We start from the raw sequence: 14,211 nt of genomic DNA on the forward strand, positions 1-14,211 counted from the left end.
ACTTCTCTGTCTCCATTGCATCCTCAAGTAGCCGTCCGGTGGAGCTTTTCTGTATTGTCAGGAGTCCGTTGACAACTCCAGGAAATGGAGTTTTAGACCTTTCGGAGGCCCACTGTGAATTGTTTGCTAGGCACTTTGAGGGTAAAGTTGTTCGCCTCCGTAGCAGTCTTGATGCCCCATCCACATCTACTGTAGTCCCCAATGAGGTGTCCAGTGCAAAGTCTGCTGCAACTTCTTGGGAATGGCTTCAGTTGATGCAGCCTGATGACGTGGACAAGATGCTTGAGATGATGCAGCCAGCAACGAGTCCTCTCGACCCTTGCCCTTCTTGACTTATTAAAGCTTGCTGAGGGGGTTTGACTGAGTGGATCCAGAGTGTGGTCAACGCATCATTGTGGGTGGGAGTAGTTCCGGGTGCCTTGAAGGAGGCGTTGATCCGACCACTCCTGAAAAAGCCCACCCTGGACCCATTGGTTTATGACAACTACTGACCGGGTGCAAATACCCCCTTTTTAGGGAAGGTGATTGAGAGGGTTGTGGTGTAGCAATTGCAAGTACTCTTGGATGAAGCAGGTTATCTTGACCCATCCCAGTCTGGGTTCAGGCCTGGTTATGGGACTGAATCAGCCTTGGTCCCCCTGATGGATGACTTTTATCGGGAGAAGGACAGGAGGAGTGTGAGATGGGTATTGGAGGCACTGTTTTACAGTGGTTCCGATCCTATCTCCAAGGTTGCTGTCAGAGAATAGCATTGGGTGACTGTCTTTCGGCCCCCTGGCAGCTGTGCTGTGGGGTGCCACAGGGTACCATCTTGTCCCCCATGCTGTTTAACATCTGTATGAAGCCCTTGGGAGGAGTCATCAGGAGCTTTGGGGCGAGGTGTCAGCAGTATGCTGATGCTACCTAGCTCTATTTCTGTGTAACATCTGAATCGGGAGAGGCTGTGCAAGCCCTGGACCGGTGCTTGGACTCAGTGGTGGGCTGGATGAGGGCCAATAAACTGAGTCTGAATCCTAGCAAGATGGAGGTATTCTGGGTTGGTGGTTCCCGAGTTCTGATAATTGGTCAGTTGCCTGCTTTGGATGGGGTTGTACTCCCTCTGAAAGAGCAGGTCCGTAGTCTCGGGGTGCTCCTGGATCCATCTTTGTCGCTAGAGGCCCAGGTGACCTCTGTGGCTAGGAGTGCCTTTTACCAGCTTCAGCTGATAAGTCAGCTGTGGCCGTTTCTGGACTGGGATAGCCTGACCACTGTTGTCCATGCACTGGTAACCTCTAGGCTGGATTACTGTAATGTGCTCTATGTGGGGCTGCCCTTGAGTTTGGTCCGGAAGCTGCAGCTGGTGCAAAATGTGGCAGCGAGACTGCTCACTGGGGCAGGGTATCGCCAATATGTCACCACGCTGCTAAAAGAATTGCACTGGCTGCCCATTTGCTACTGGGCCAAGTTCAAGGTTCTAGTTTTGGTGTACAAAGCCCTATACAGCTTGGGACCAGGATAAGACCATCTTATTCCTTATATAGCCAGTCAAGCACTGCGCTCTGCCGGTGAGGGCCTCCTGCAGATACCATCTTATCAGGAGGTCCGTTCCGCACAACGTAGGAAACGGAAATTTAGTGTGGCGGCACTTACCCTGTGGAACTCTCTACCCTTAAATATTAGACAGGCGCCATCTCTGTTATCTTTTTGGCACCTGTTGAAGACCTTCCTCTTTCAACAAGCCTTTTAAGTTGAGACCTTATCCCAGTCTGTGTCTGTGTTAGAATTGCTTTTTAATATGTTTTTAAACCTTTTTTTAAAAAAAAAAGTTGTCTTGAAAGCTTTTAAAACATGTTTTAATGTATTTTAATGTCTGTTTTTATGATATTTTAAAGTATTTTTAGTTCTTTTGTTTGCTGCCCTGGGCTCCTGCTGGGAGGAAGGGCAGGATATAAATCAAATAATAAATAGATATATAATAATAAAAATTTATCTCCTTCGTGAACAAAGGAAATATTGGCTTGGTAACATATGGTATAGTAAGGAACAACTTTGTATTTCCCCTTGCTGCTTATGCAGTGTTCAGCAGCAGTCATAGCATGCTTGCTTGTTTTTGGTGAAGGAATTTGTACATTGTAGTTGATGCACACCATAGATTCCCATGTCCAGTAGGAGGGGAAAGTGGACTCCTAGCAATATCAGGAGTTCCAGAAACTTTGGCGGTCTTTGTCTTGTATGCCTGTCACATTGTGCTCCTATTGCCTCTGCAGATAAACAGAGATGTTTGTATTATAGTCTGTTGTCTGCTTCTATTTCATAGAAGCCCTGTAGGTGTAGGAGAGAGGTTGGTCCAAACAAACAGGGGATGAAGGACTGATCATCTCTGCTTCCAGACACTATTGCTACCATGCCCCAGGTTTCAGAGCTATTGCATAACTCACTTTCCCCCTTCCTCCCAAATGCATTAGTCGTCATGATGGCAGACTTGGTGGGAAAGAACTTATCTACTAGTCACCCCCCTCCCCACAGCTGCACACACATGGGGACTTCCCAACACACAGAAACACACATAAGGTTGGTCGGTCTCTCTCTCATTCGCACACACTCTTTCTCACACACAGCACCCAGACACAGGAAGAGGCTCCCAACCTCCCCCAGGAACTTCCAAACATACACACACATGCGCACACACGGACTGCCCCCCAGACTCCCCTCCAGGGACTCCTTAATGCACGTGCATGCACGCACACACACACACACACACACACACACACACACACACAGGCTGCCCCCACAAACGAATTGCCAAACATCCTCTTCTCTTCCCCGTTAGACTTCCTGCAAGGAGGAAGGAGTTGGCTGGCTGAGTCAAGCAACACAGGAACAGTGGGGAGTGACTGAGACACCACATCAGCAACTATCCTGCTATCCTGCCACTTCCCTCCTCCTTGACTTCCACCACTGAGGCTGTCGGTGAGATGGGGAGGCAGCAACAGCAGAGCATAACAATCGATGAGCAGCTACCCCGGGCTGTCCTAACTGTTCTTCATGACTCGCCCAGGCTGCCTCACCCTCCCACCTTGCTTGCCTCATTCCCTCACCACCCTTGCCTCCCCCCTCATATGCTGTTGTCATGCTGTGTGACAGCTTACAAAAATACTATGTACATGGACAGATACACAAGTGGCATAAATCTGAATAGTGTACATATTTCCTTGTATTTCTGTTCAGCCCGTCTAGCATCTCTAATATAGAAAATAACTCTCTGGTCTTGAAAAACTTAATTAAGAATGTTGTTTAGTGCTTTATGTGATAAGAATGGATTAAAAATAACAAAAGGGGCATATTTCCGTTGTAGTTTTTAATGCTTTTGGAAATATATGGATTAGATCTGTTCGTGCTTTGCCCTGCAGTATGAACAACAAACACAAATTTTCTGGATCCTATTTACTTTCTTTCTTGTATTTGTTAGTCACCTTGTAACTGAGGTTGTATGGGCAATCCTCTGATAACAGCTGCCACTATTACTGTCCATGAGAGGGAAGATAACTGAACTCTCAGAGTAGCCAGTACTGGTGCAATATTACTGTAAGAAGATGTCATAGAGCTTTAGATATTCTGGAACACTGTAATAAATTTCATGTATACATCCATGCCTTTTTATAGGACATCCATCCTGTTTGAAATTTTGTCTGGAGTTGACGACAAATGTGAAAGCCTTAAGGTGGCAGTGTATTGAATGCAAGACATGCAGTGCCTGTAGAATCCAAGGCAAAAATGCAGTAAGTTTTAATCCCTTATTATAAATTACTATAATGTTGAGTCTGTTTAGGGCTAATTGAATCAAGTTTACAGCCTACTAGGAACAGCTTAAAGTGGGTGACAATAATGGCATGGATGATTTGTTTGGTTTTGTCTTCTGCTAGCTTAGTCATGAAAATACAAAGTATTTTTGCAAGATTACTTTGGTTTTTCCCCATTTCAATTTCAGGATAATATGCTTTTCTGTGATTCTTGCGATAGAGGTTTCCACATGGAGTGCTGTGACCCGCCTCTCTCCCGAATGCCAAAAGGTAATCTCTGAAAATCCTTTGAATGTATATTTCCTGATTTTCTTTGTTCTTGCACAGTCCTTGTATATCTAGATTTTTAGTTCAGCCTTATGAATTGATTCAGTGAATTATTTATATGTAAGCTGTTAATACTTGAAAATGTTGGTGTGTTCGTGGTGAGTATTCTGAACATTTAGCCTCTGTCTTTCTATATATTATTTATTGCTTCCATAATATGTTTAAAGAGTAGGAGTGTTGTGCAAGTTTTTTTGTTCTTGCCTTTTTTGTAGCAGGTTCTTACAAATGGAGAGCTGGTGCAGTATGAATTTATGATAGAACACGGACACCAAACTAAATCTCCCACATCAAAGTCTAATTCTCTATCAGATTGCCTTTAAAATTATAGAATTTGTCATTTCTTTTTGCAGAGTTTAGGAAGTCTGTAAATACAGAACTGTTTTCATCTCTGTGCTAACACTATTACCTGTAATGTCAAAATGAAACGTGACAATAACTTATTAATATTTATTGCCTACTGATCAAAATGTGGGGTTTTGTTAATTTATAGTTGAGGCTACTCCTACAGAATGGTTTTCGGTACTGATAATATTGGTTACAATATTCTGCTACATGCAATCATTTTATCATTGCAAATTGTATGCTGCAGGTTCTGAACATGAACCTTGTCTATCAGCTGACCCCAGATCAATAGCCGTTTTCTCCCTTGAGCCTAACTTTAATAGGCCACAGCATATTCTACACCTACAAAGAACACCAGCCTCATGTCATAACTCCTGCTAGGCCCCAGCTCATGGCTTCTTTCTCTGAAAGTGAAATTGAGGACACCACCACCTTTTCTTATCTAGAACAGGAAGCAGTGGGTGCCACCTGGCCTGCCTTTGTGCTATTATCCTATTGCTGTTGGGACAACTCCTATCCTGTCAGGATATATATGGGGTCAGTATGCTAACTGGAATTATGATCCATGGAATAAGAGGTGGCAGATCTTCCTGAGGGACTATTGTTCTCATTGCACCTATCATAATCCTTATAGGATCTTTCTCCTTGGCTTGGTACTCCATTTACAATGCAGCAATCTAAGCCAGTGCTTTTATGCTGTTACAGATTAAGAGCCTGTATTCTCAATCCACTGCCATGGTATCAGGTAAATAGCAAGATGGAACTTTTTAAGCACCATGCTGGTCAATGGATGTGATGCAGTACCAGATTATCCTGTATGCAGGATCACCATGAACTCCCTATTTATACCCAGATCAAAAGAGAAATGGATAACACATTCAGGAGATTCTAGGTAGAGATAAACCTCTCATGGCATTGTCATGCACTTATTATTCTCCCAAAAGAGGGAAGATCCTGGAGAAGAGGGTGGACAGTATGTTGAAGTTTTGTGTAAGCTGGAGGCTCATTTTCCACTTGTACTTGGTAGAAAATGTTTGTACAGATAGTTCTAGTGTTTCTCATCTTAGATGCCATTTGGGAACATATTGTTAGCTTGAATAGTTAGTACGATTAACCAGATTTATTTTTAACATTCATGCAGGGATGTGGATTTGCCAGGTCTGCAGACCAAAGAAAAAAGGAAGAAAGTTACTTCATGAGAGAGCATCACAGATAAGACGGCGATACACAAAACCTATTGGACGACCAAAAAATAAACTAAAGCAACGAATGTTGTAAGTATCTTTGTGTTAAGTTTGTCTTCCCCTTTGTGATGGTCTTGAGCTTACAATCAGAGTCATATGTGGAGAAATGGTTTCACTAGTGGGTTGCTTCATGCTACACATCTTCCTGCTACCTGGTTTTACCTTGCCAGAAGCACACAGGCTTTTAAAAAAATGTGCATTAAAACACTTCTGGTTGATGGCATTGAGGCAACAGAGTTCTCATATTAATTGACAGAGCTATATAAACTCATTCAGGTGGTGGTGGCATTACATCTGGCCTGTACTCTGGCCCTTGCCACCAGTAACAAAAGTTGTGGTGACTGTGCTCCTCTTGCGTGGGAATGTTTGCTATTTGTTTGCTCGCTTGATGACAGATATTTTTCATCCTAGATGAGAAGACTAGTGCTAAATTGCTTAGTCTGTTTTTTCAGTTTAGATGTTGAGCATTGGGTCATCACATGATGAGACAACTGAATTTCACTCACTGAAGTGTTGGAAAGGTGATGATTTGCACTTGCATCAGGAGATGGTGCAGAGTTTCAGAAATGGCTTGTTAGTGTCTTCTTCAGATATATGTATGGAAATACAAAATGTAGGCGGTGGGTGCATGTGGGACCACTACCATGATGCATACATTTAACAGAGATTGAAATGAATTTTGAATCTCAAGAATGACAATCTGTAGCAGGCTAATCCATCCCAGCATAAATTCTACTATGGGAGTTGTGAGTTAGGTATAAAGTAAACGGTGGACTCAATTTTGTTAATGGAATGTAACTAACTAAATGACACAAATATAATATGTTGCTGAATCAATTTGAGCTTCATCATAAAAGAGTTGACAGTGCAAAGACAGTGCTTAATGGATTTATTATGGCATTGAACAGATATGTGAAACCATATAGCATCAGGAGCTTGTTAACCTCTTTAGGCAGATGGTCATTAGCATATGTGGCACCAAGCAAGAGAGCTGAACACGTGCCATTGAAATGTTCAGACCAACTTGTGGGAAAAGGTAGAAGATTTTAACTAGATTGTAATTGTTAACAGCTAGCCATGCTCAGTAATGGCTTGGAGTGGGAAATGAGTTGGAGGCCAAATGGACGGTTGGTTGACTATTAGAGATCAGCAAACCAGATGGTTGTCCTAGGGAGCTCCCTATCTAATTTGTTTATATTCATTACTACAGTTTTGCCCCTAGGAAAACAAAATACATAATACTTAACAATAGTAAGATGATGGAAATGAGAAGGGAATAGAATGGATTTGAAATCATTATGCAACATTGCATTGGTTTTAAATTTTATGGTCTTTCCTGGTTACTCAGATAAGTATATGAGTGGTTCTCTTTTTAATCACAAATAACTTTATGAGATTGGTTTGGCGCTTACTTACTGTTCTTCAGCATTATCTTTAGGGCTCTGCATTAGCGTTTAGCTAAATCAGTACTTCCTTAATCAAGCTTTATGCACCTTCCCAGTAAAGCTCAGTCCTCCTTCTCAGTATCTTTCATGTCATACCCTCCCCAGTTCATGTTTTCCTTTTATCCTTTTAGTCATACCTTCTGCACAGTTCTTAGCCAGAATTCCACACTGAAAAATAAATGAGTGTTTGCGTACTTTGTCTTTAATACTGTGTAGAAATGCAATATTCTTGTTCTTTAGGAACTCCATTACTTTATGTGTATTTTTTGACTAATAGAAATGTAGCCCTTTAAGCATGCACACAAAAGCCTATTATACTGGATTTAGGGTGTTATCTTCCTCTGTATTATTGGAGTGTCATTTTTACAGTTATGGCTTTGAAACAGTCAAATATCTTCAAGCTTTTGTAGCATGAGACTTGGATCGCCTGGGAGCATGTTCTGGTTGTAACGGCATTCCAAAGGCAGAAACTTTACTGTTGTAATGCAGTCCAGCTTTCAGTTAAGAAAATCTTTGAAGTTAGTGAGGTTAAAGGTATTAATTGTGTACTGCATTTGGCCAGTATAGTGTTAATCATGGGTAACAAATTGGGAAAGGGCCTCAGGAATACATATTCCTTTGCATAGGACAGACTGCTTGCTTGAACTGTTCTTCTTCATGGTCATCTATGCCATCTCAATATAAGTTCTACTTATGTGCAAAACCAGCTTCAGGAATATTGACTCTAATCTAGGAACAGGAGCTCATGCACATCTACTCGAGGGAAGATTTTAGCTATCTGCACATGCCTTGAAGGATGGGATGAGCAATCACCTGCTCAGCTCTTTTTAAAAAAACTACTACAACAACTCAGGGAGCTTTCTCTCTCTGGAGTTTCTCTTCACTACAAGTTTTAGCTGCTGCTGCTGTTGCTTTTTATTTCCCTTTTTTAAATCTTGTTTTATTTCATATTATTTTAGTGGGGCAGTGCCAGTTTCCTTGGCTAGGACTCTAAAATGTTTGAGAACTCATATGAGGGCCTGTCACAGGTGACCATGATGGACTAGTTTGCTCTTACAGTAGTTAATGTTGATGCTGCCCAAGCTGCTTAACTGTAGTTAAAGAAGGGGAAGGGAAGTGGGGAAGGATTGTGTGTTACTGTGAGTCCTGTTTTGTTTTGCTCTCTCTGCTGAGCACAGTTATTGCATATGCAGTGGTTAATTGCATCCACTGTTTAATATATAGAGTGCTTTTACTACCCTATTCATAGGGTCACCATAAGTCAGGTTCGACTTGAAGACAGTCCATTTCCATTTATACAGCCTATGCATTTCCTGTTCTCACAATAACTGTGGAGTAGCTCATTATATTTACTGTTTTTATGACAAATTAACTAAAGCTTAGTGAAGATGGCTTGCCCCAAAACATCCAGGAAGTTGATCTCTAAGTTGAGTTTGAATCCAAGCCTTAGTTAATACTTTAACCTGCTGGACTCTCTGACAACCATTATATAGTCCTTACAGTCTCAAAAATAAGCGGTGAGGCTTCATCAGCAGTGTTTAGCTTTCAGGATGGTTAGAAGTTCCTTAATTTTTAAACAAAGTAGCATGAGTAATTGGTATGCCATCTTTGTGCAATTTATTTTTATTGTTCAGTAATGCTGACTACTTAAAAAACTTTTCCATATTTTTTGCTAGGTCTGTAACCAGCGATGAAGGATCCATGAATGCATTCACAGGAAGGGGGTCACCTGGTAGGGGTCAAAAGACTAAAGTCTGTACCACACCTTCATCTGGTCATGCTGCATCTGTGAAGGATTCAAGCAGCAGATTGGCTGTTACAGACCCCACCTGGCCTGGTGCCACCGCCACCAAAATCACCACCACCACCTTCACCTACATACCTGCCTCTACACTTAACGTTAACAAGAAAACCAAAGGGCTTATTGATGGCCTTACTAAGTTTTTTACACCGTCACCCGATGGTCGCAGATCACGAGGTGAAATAATAGACTTTTCAAAGCATTGTCGTCCAAGGAAAATGGCCTCTCAGAAACAATCATGTACTTCTCATGTGTTGGCTACAGGTACCACACAAAAGCTAAAACCTTCTTCACTTCCACCCCCAACCCCCATCTCTGGTCAGAGCCCCAGTTCACAAAAATCCAGCACTTCCATCTCTTCTAACTCTCCCCAAAGCTCCTCCAGTCAGTCAAGTGCACCCTCCTTTAGCAGCCTTCCTAATAACAGTCAGCTAAAGGGACTCTTTGATGGACTTTCTCATATTTATTCCACTCAGGGACACTCTCGAAAAAAGGGGCACCCAAGTTATGCACCGCCCAAGCGTTTGCGTCGTAAAGCAGCATTCTCTTCCACATCCAAGTCTAAAACTACTTTCTATGGAAAGAAAGAGATTAGAAGTAGGTTTATGTCTCATGCCTCTGCCTCTGGATGGGGTATGTGTAGAGGACGTGCTTTTAAAGCAGTTGCTCACTTCAAGCAAACAACTTTCCTTAAAAAGCGCAGGATTCTAGGCAGATTAAAGTATAAAGTGACCCCTCAAATGGGGACCCCCTCACCAGGGAAGGGGAGCTTGGCAGACGGAAGGATTAAACCTGATCAGGATGATGGTAAGCAACAGGTCAAAGCGCCAACCAAATCTACGTCCCGTCCAAATCCAAATTCTTATTTTGTCACACAGGTCTCGGCTACTTCTTTTCTTACTTCACTCTCATACAAAAGCAATGAACTTTGACCTTGTAACTAATGCTGACTAAATCTCCAAATTGTTTTTTCAACTAATGCTGTACCGCCTTGTTTGTCAGTTTTTGCATATGTAGTGGCACTAGCGCCCCCTCATGTCTTCATAATGTTGCTTATATGCCTTTTGTAGTAGCATATTGGTAGCCACTCCATGCTGTCCCTGGCCCTTTCTCTGGCCGTAATGCTGTTGGCATTTATTAGGATGACCATTTCAATTCTTCATTTCCCTCTTCTCCATTGCTTTTCCATGACACATTCCATCTCCTGCACAACATTGGATTTGTACTGCTGTGAAATTTATTCTTCCCCATTTTTTTTAATAAATCTTTCTTTTTTCTTTAAGAAAGAAAGCCTATATTCCTTGTCTTAAGTCTGTTCTAATCTGTTTTAAGTAGTTTTGCCTAAGATTGCTTTAGTGTTGAAAGTGTTTTTTTTAATAGATCTTGCCTTGGAAATTTGCTAGAATATATGAAATCAATTCTGCTATCTCGGTTGTTTGATATTGTTTTGTATTCAACATGTATTTTTATTGGGTAGGAGTAGAGCATGAATTCTAAGTGATGGTACAAAAGAAACTGCTACTATTGACCCTGGTTGTGTCTGTTTTTAAATAAATCTGCAAATGTTTTAGTAGACAAAATAATAGTAATAATAATAGCTTGCTACCTCAACTGGAAAGATGTGGGAGGTAGGTTTTAGAGCTGTAGTTGCTCAGAAAATGGACTGGGAGCTCCATTCTGATAGCGTAAATAAGACAATTGTCGCATCATGTTAGTGAATAAACTCTCTGTTGGTTTTAAACAACAGGTACAGAAATCAAAATAAGCATCAAACAAGAAAACTCAGATCTGTTTCTGGTGGGAAGCAAGGATATTGTTACAGAAGAAGATTTGGAAATGTTTAAGCAAGCCCAGGAACTTGCAATGGAGGTAAGGTTCACAGCTGTCAGCTGTGTTAACAGTACTGTGATATAAGGGAAAACCTGTGCTGGCTTCTTAGTTCTGCTTAATGCCCCATTCATAAAGAATAGATTGTATACAATGGTTATGCAGCCACGAGAGTGGCTCTATACTATAGTCAGCATGGATTTTTCACATTCCACAATGTTAAATTGAAAATATCCCCTGTGCCATTCTGATCCTTCCCATAAGCTCATTTCAACACAAAACCTTACAAAACTTATAGTCCTGAACTCAGAAACACTTGCTTAACAACCCTCTCAATTTTCATGGCAATAAACAAAACAGTCAGAAAGAATAGAGAGTTCAAAGTCTAAAGAGAGAGAGAAAAAAACCCACACCCCTTTTGGACATTTTTCTCTGAGTTCTCATAATCTGTTGAAATTCATTAAAAATCAGCCATGTTCACAGAGTACCTCTAATGCTGTTACTGGCCTTGCCCCATACTCTGACCTTCATCTTCTGCAGTTTAAAAGTTAAAAAAATGCCTGGCTGATTTTTAATTAATTTAAGAAATTTTGCATTGAACTGAATGATAGTATCAGGCATGCTCAGTAAGAACCATCTGTCAGTGTTCTAAAAGCCAGACTCACAGCTGCTTGGCTTACCTAATCAGGGGCCACACCCACACTAGACTTAGATTCCATGTGAGACAGTCATAGCTTCCCTCAGAGAATCCTGGGAAGTGTAGTTTGTGAAGAGTGCTGAGAGGAGACTCCTATTGCCAGAGAGAGCTCCAGTGGCCAGAGTGGTTTAACAGTCAGCTGCTCTGATTGAAGGTCTGTGAGGGGAACAGGGCGTCTCCTAGCAACTCTCAGCACCTTTCACTAACTACACTTTCCCAGGATTCTTTGGGAGAAGCCATGACTGTCCAAAGTGAAATAAAGGTCTGGTGTGGATGTGGCCAGGGACAGCTTTAGTTTAAATTGGGGTGGGAGGCTATATGTGCCTGCTGTAGAATAAAAAGGTGGGGGAAACCCTGAAAAGCAATGATACTGTTCACAATGTTTTCCTTTTGGAAAGGGAAGGGCTTCCCCTCTGTCCAGTGCCCACCCATCCAATTTCCTCCTCTCCCCCTCCCCTCCCTGCCCCTCCCCCCAGGTCAGTTTCACCTATCCTAAGCATGATTGCACAGGAGTAAATCCCACTGAATTCCAAAAGCATGCAAATGATCGAACCTGCCCTCCCTCCCTTCTTCCTCTTGTCCTTTACCTTTTGCCCCTTCCCTCACCCTCCCCTTCCAATCTCCTCCTTCCCCCTCCCCCTCCATCAGTTTTACCTATCCTAAGCGTGATTGCACGGGAATAAATCCCATTGAACTCAATAAACATGCAAATGATCAAACCTGCCCTGCCCTCCTCCTCCCTTCCATCACCTCCAATTTGCCCCTTCCCTCCCTTTTCCTTCATCCCTCCCCCTCCCCTTCCAATCCCCTCCTTCCCCCTCCCTCTCCCCCCTTCCTTCTTCCCTCTACTCTCCCATGGTCAATTTTAAAATGCAAACCATATACTCAGAGGCACATGTTACAAAATTCTTCCAAGCTACATTGGAAGTGGATTGGACTGTGAAAGATCAACCCTAATTTTGTTTGCATTTTGACAAGGAAAGGGGCTTCCCCTCTGCCCAGTGCCCACCCACCCAATCTCCTCCCCTCCCTGCCCCTCCCCCAGGTCAGTGTTGGACTATGACCTGGGAGACCAGTGTTCGAATCCCCACACAGCCATAAAGCTCACTGGGTGACCTTGGGCCAGTCACTGCCTCTCAGCCTCAGAGGAAGGCAGTGGTAAAACCACCTCTGAATACCATTTGCCATGAAAACCCTATTCATAGGGGCGCCATAAGTCGTGATCGACTTGAAGGCAGTCCCATTTTCAAACACGATTGAACAGAAATAAATCCCACTGAACTCAAAAAAGTATGCAACTGATCAAACCCACCCTCCCTTCTCTGCCCTCCTATCCCCTCCCTCTTGACTTCTTCCTCCCCTCCAATCCCCTCCCCCTCCCCATGGTCAGTTTTACCTATCTTAAGCATGATTGCATGGGAGTAAATAATGTTGAACTGAATAACCATGCAAATGATCAAACCTGTCCTTTTTCTCCCCTGCCCCTCCCCCTCCTTCCTGCTCCCATCCCCCCTCCTTCCTGCTCCCATCCCCCCTCCTTCCTGCTCCCATCCCCCCTCCATCTTTTCTCCCCTCCCTCCTTCTCCTCCCCTCCCCATCACCTGTGGTCAGTTTCACCTATCCTAAGCATGATCACAGGGGAGTTCATACCACTGAACTCAGTAAGCATGCAAATTATCAATCCATTCTCAGCAAACTTGCACAGGATCCCGTTACTTACCTCCCGGATTAAAAAGCAGAGAAATTAATAGGCAAAAAACCATGTGCTTTAGGAACATACCTATAGCCCCCAGATATTTCTATCAAACTTTAAAAAGCGGGGAAATTGGGCAGCTATAGTGAATGCACCAGGGGAGCAGGAGATCTGACCTCCTCTCTTGAGAGACTGGACTGCCCTACAAAGTTGTCAAAATGCAAACACAATTTGGGTTGGTCTTTCACGGTCCAATCCACTTCCTGTGTAGCTTGGAAAAATTTGGTAACATGTGCCTCTGAGCATATGGTGAGTGGTGGCAACACCTGCAACTAGCCCAAATAACAGCAACAAGACAAGTGCTGTGCTGATCTTGTTTTAGCAGGGAGGAAGCAACATTATTGTTGAGCCCAAGGGGTGTTGAGCCCAGCCTCTCTCCTGAGGATCAAGGAGGGGGAAGGCATGAGTTGCAGGTGCCTCAGCCGTCAGCGGGCATGGACGATCCATCTGTTGTTGAGTCTAGCCCAGACCTTGAGGAAGAGAGCGAGATAGCCGCCCCGCCAGTTCCCACGGATGGCCCTGCCCCTCAATGGGACAGCGCTCAGCCACCAAGCACCCCCACGGAGCCGTTAGGGGAGGATTCCGAAAGAGCAGTAACTCCTCCTGTGCCAAGCAGTATCCTAGAAACGCCCGACGCTTCCCAGCCCTCTGCTTCCCCACTTGCAGATAAGGACCCTGTTCTGTCAGATGAGCCCGTGGAGGCTCGCCCCCCTTCACCGCTCTCACGGCGTAGGGAGAAGCAGACAGGGCAGGAGTGAGAGGTTACGCTCCAAGACCTCTCCTATTTAAGACTGCCGTGCTGTGAATGGGGCGTTGAGTCAACTTTCATCACACATTGCAGAGCATGTCTAGAGGGTAGTTAAGGACTTGTAGTGAGTTAGCATAGGATCTTTTCTGTGAGGCGCTCAGGCTTTGATGTATCCATTACGTTAATAAAGCAAGAGTTCTTTGCACCCTCGTCTCTGACTCGTGTTTCCCACTCTGAACCGGACAGTT

At 43.4% G+C, this 14,211-nt stretch overlaps 1 protein-coding gene across 10 annotated transcripts in view; it reads left to right on the forward strand.

The window, feature by feature from the left end:
* Positions 1–14,211, forward strand: part of KAT6B (lysine acetyltransferase 6B) — a 214,908-nt gene that overhangs the window by 103,682 nt on the left and 97,015 nt on the right. For 8 of the 10 annotated variants that reach the window (XM_061634850.1, XM_061634852.1, XM_061634851.1 and 5 more), the window contains 5 exons: positions 3,643–3,758; positions 3,968–4,049; positions 5,590–5,722; positions 8,814–9,745; positions 10,686–10,807. In XM_061634850.1, coding sequence (XP_061490834.1) covers positions 3,643–3,758; positions 3,968–4,049; positions 5,590–5,722; positions 8,814–9,745; positions 10,686–10,807 — 1,385 coding nt within the window. The remainder of the gene's footprint in view (positions 1–3,642; positions 3,759–3,967; positions 4,050–5,589; positions 5,723–8,813; positions 9,746–10,685; positions 10,808–14,211) is intronic. The other 2 variants (XM_061634854.1, XM_061634855.1) reach the window with 2 other exon arrangements.

The sequence above is a fragment of the Rhineura floridana genome, chromosome 7 (assembly GCF_030035675.1).
Source record: "Rhineura floridana isolate rRhiFlo1 chromosome 7, rRhiFlo1.hap2, whole genome shotgun sequence".
Lineage (NCBI taxonomy): Eukaryota > Metazoa > Chordata > Lepidosauria > Squamata > Rhineuridae > Rhineura > Rhineura floridana.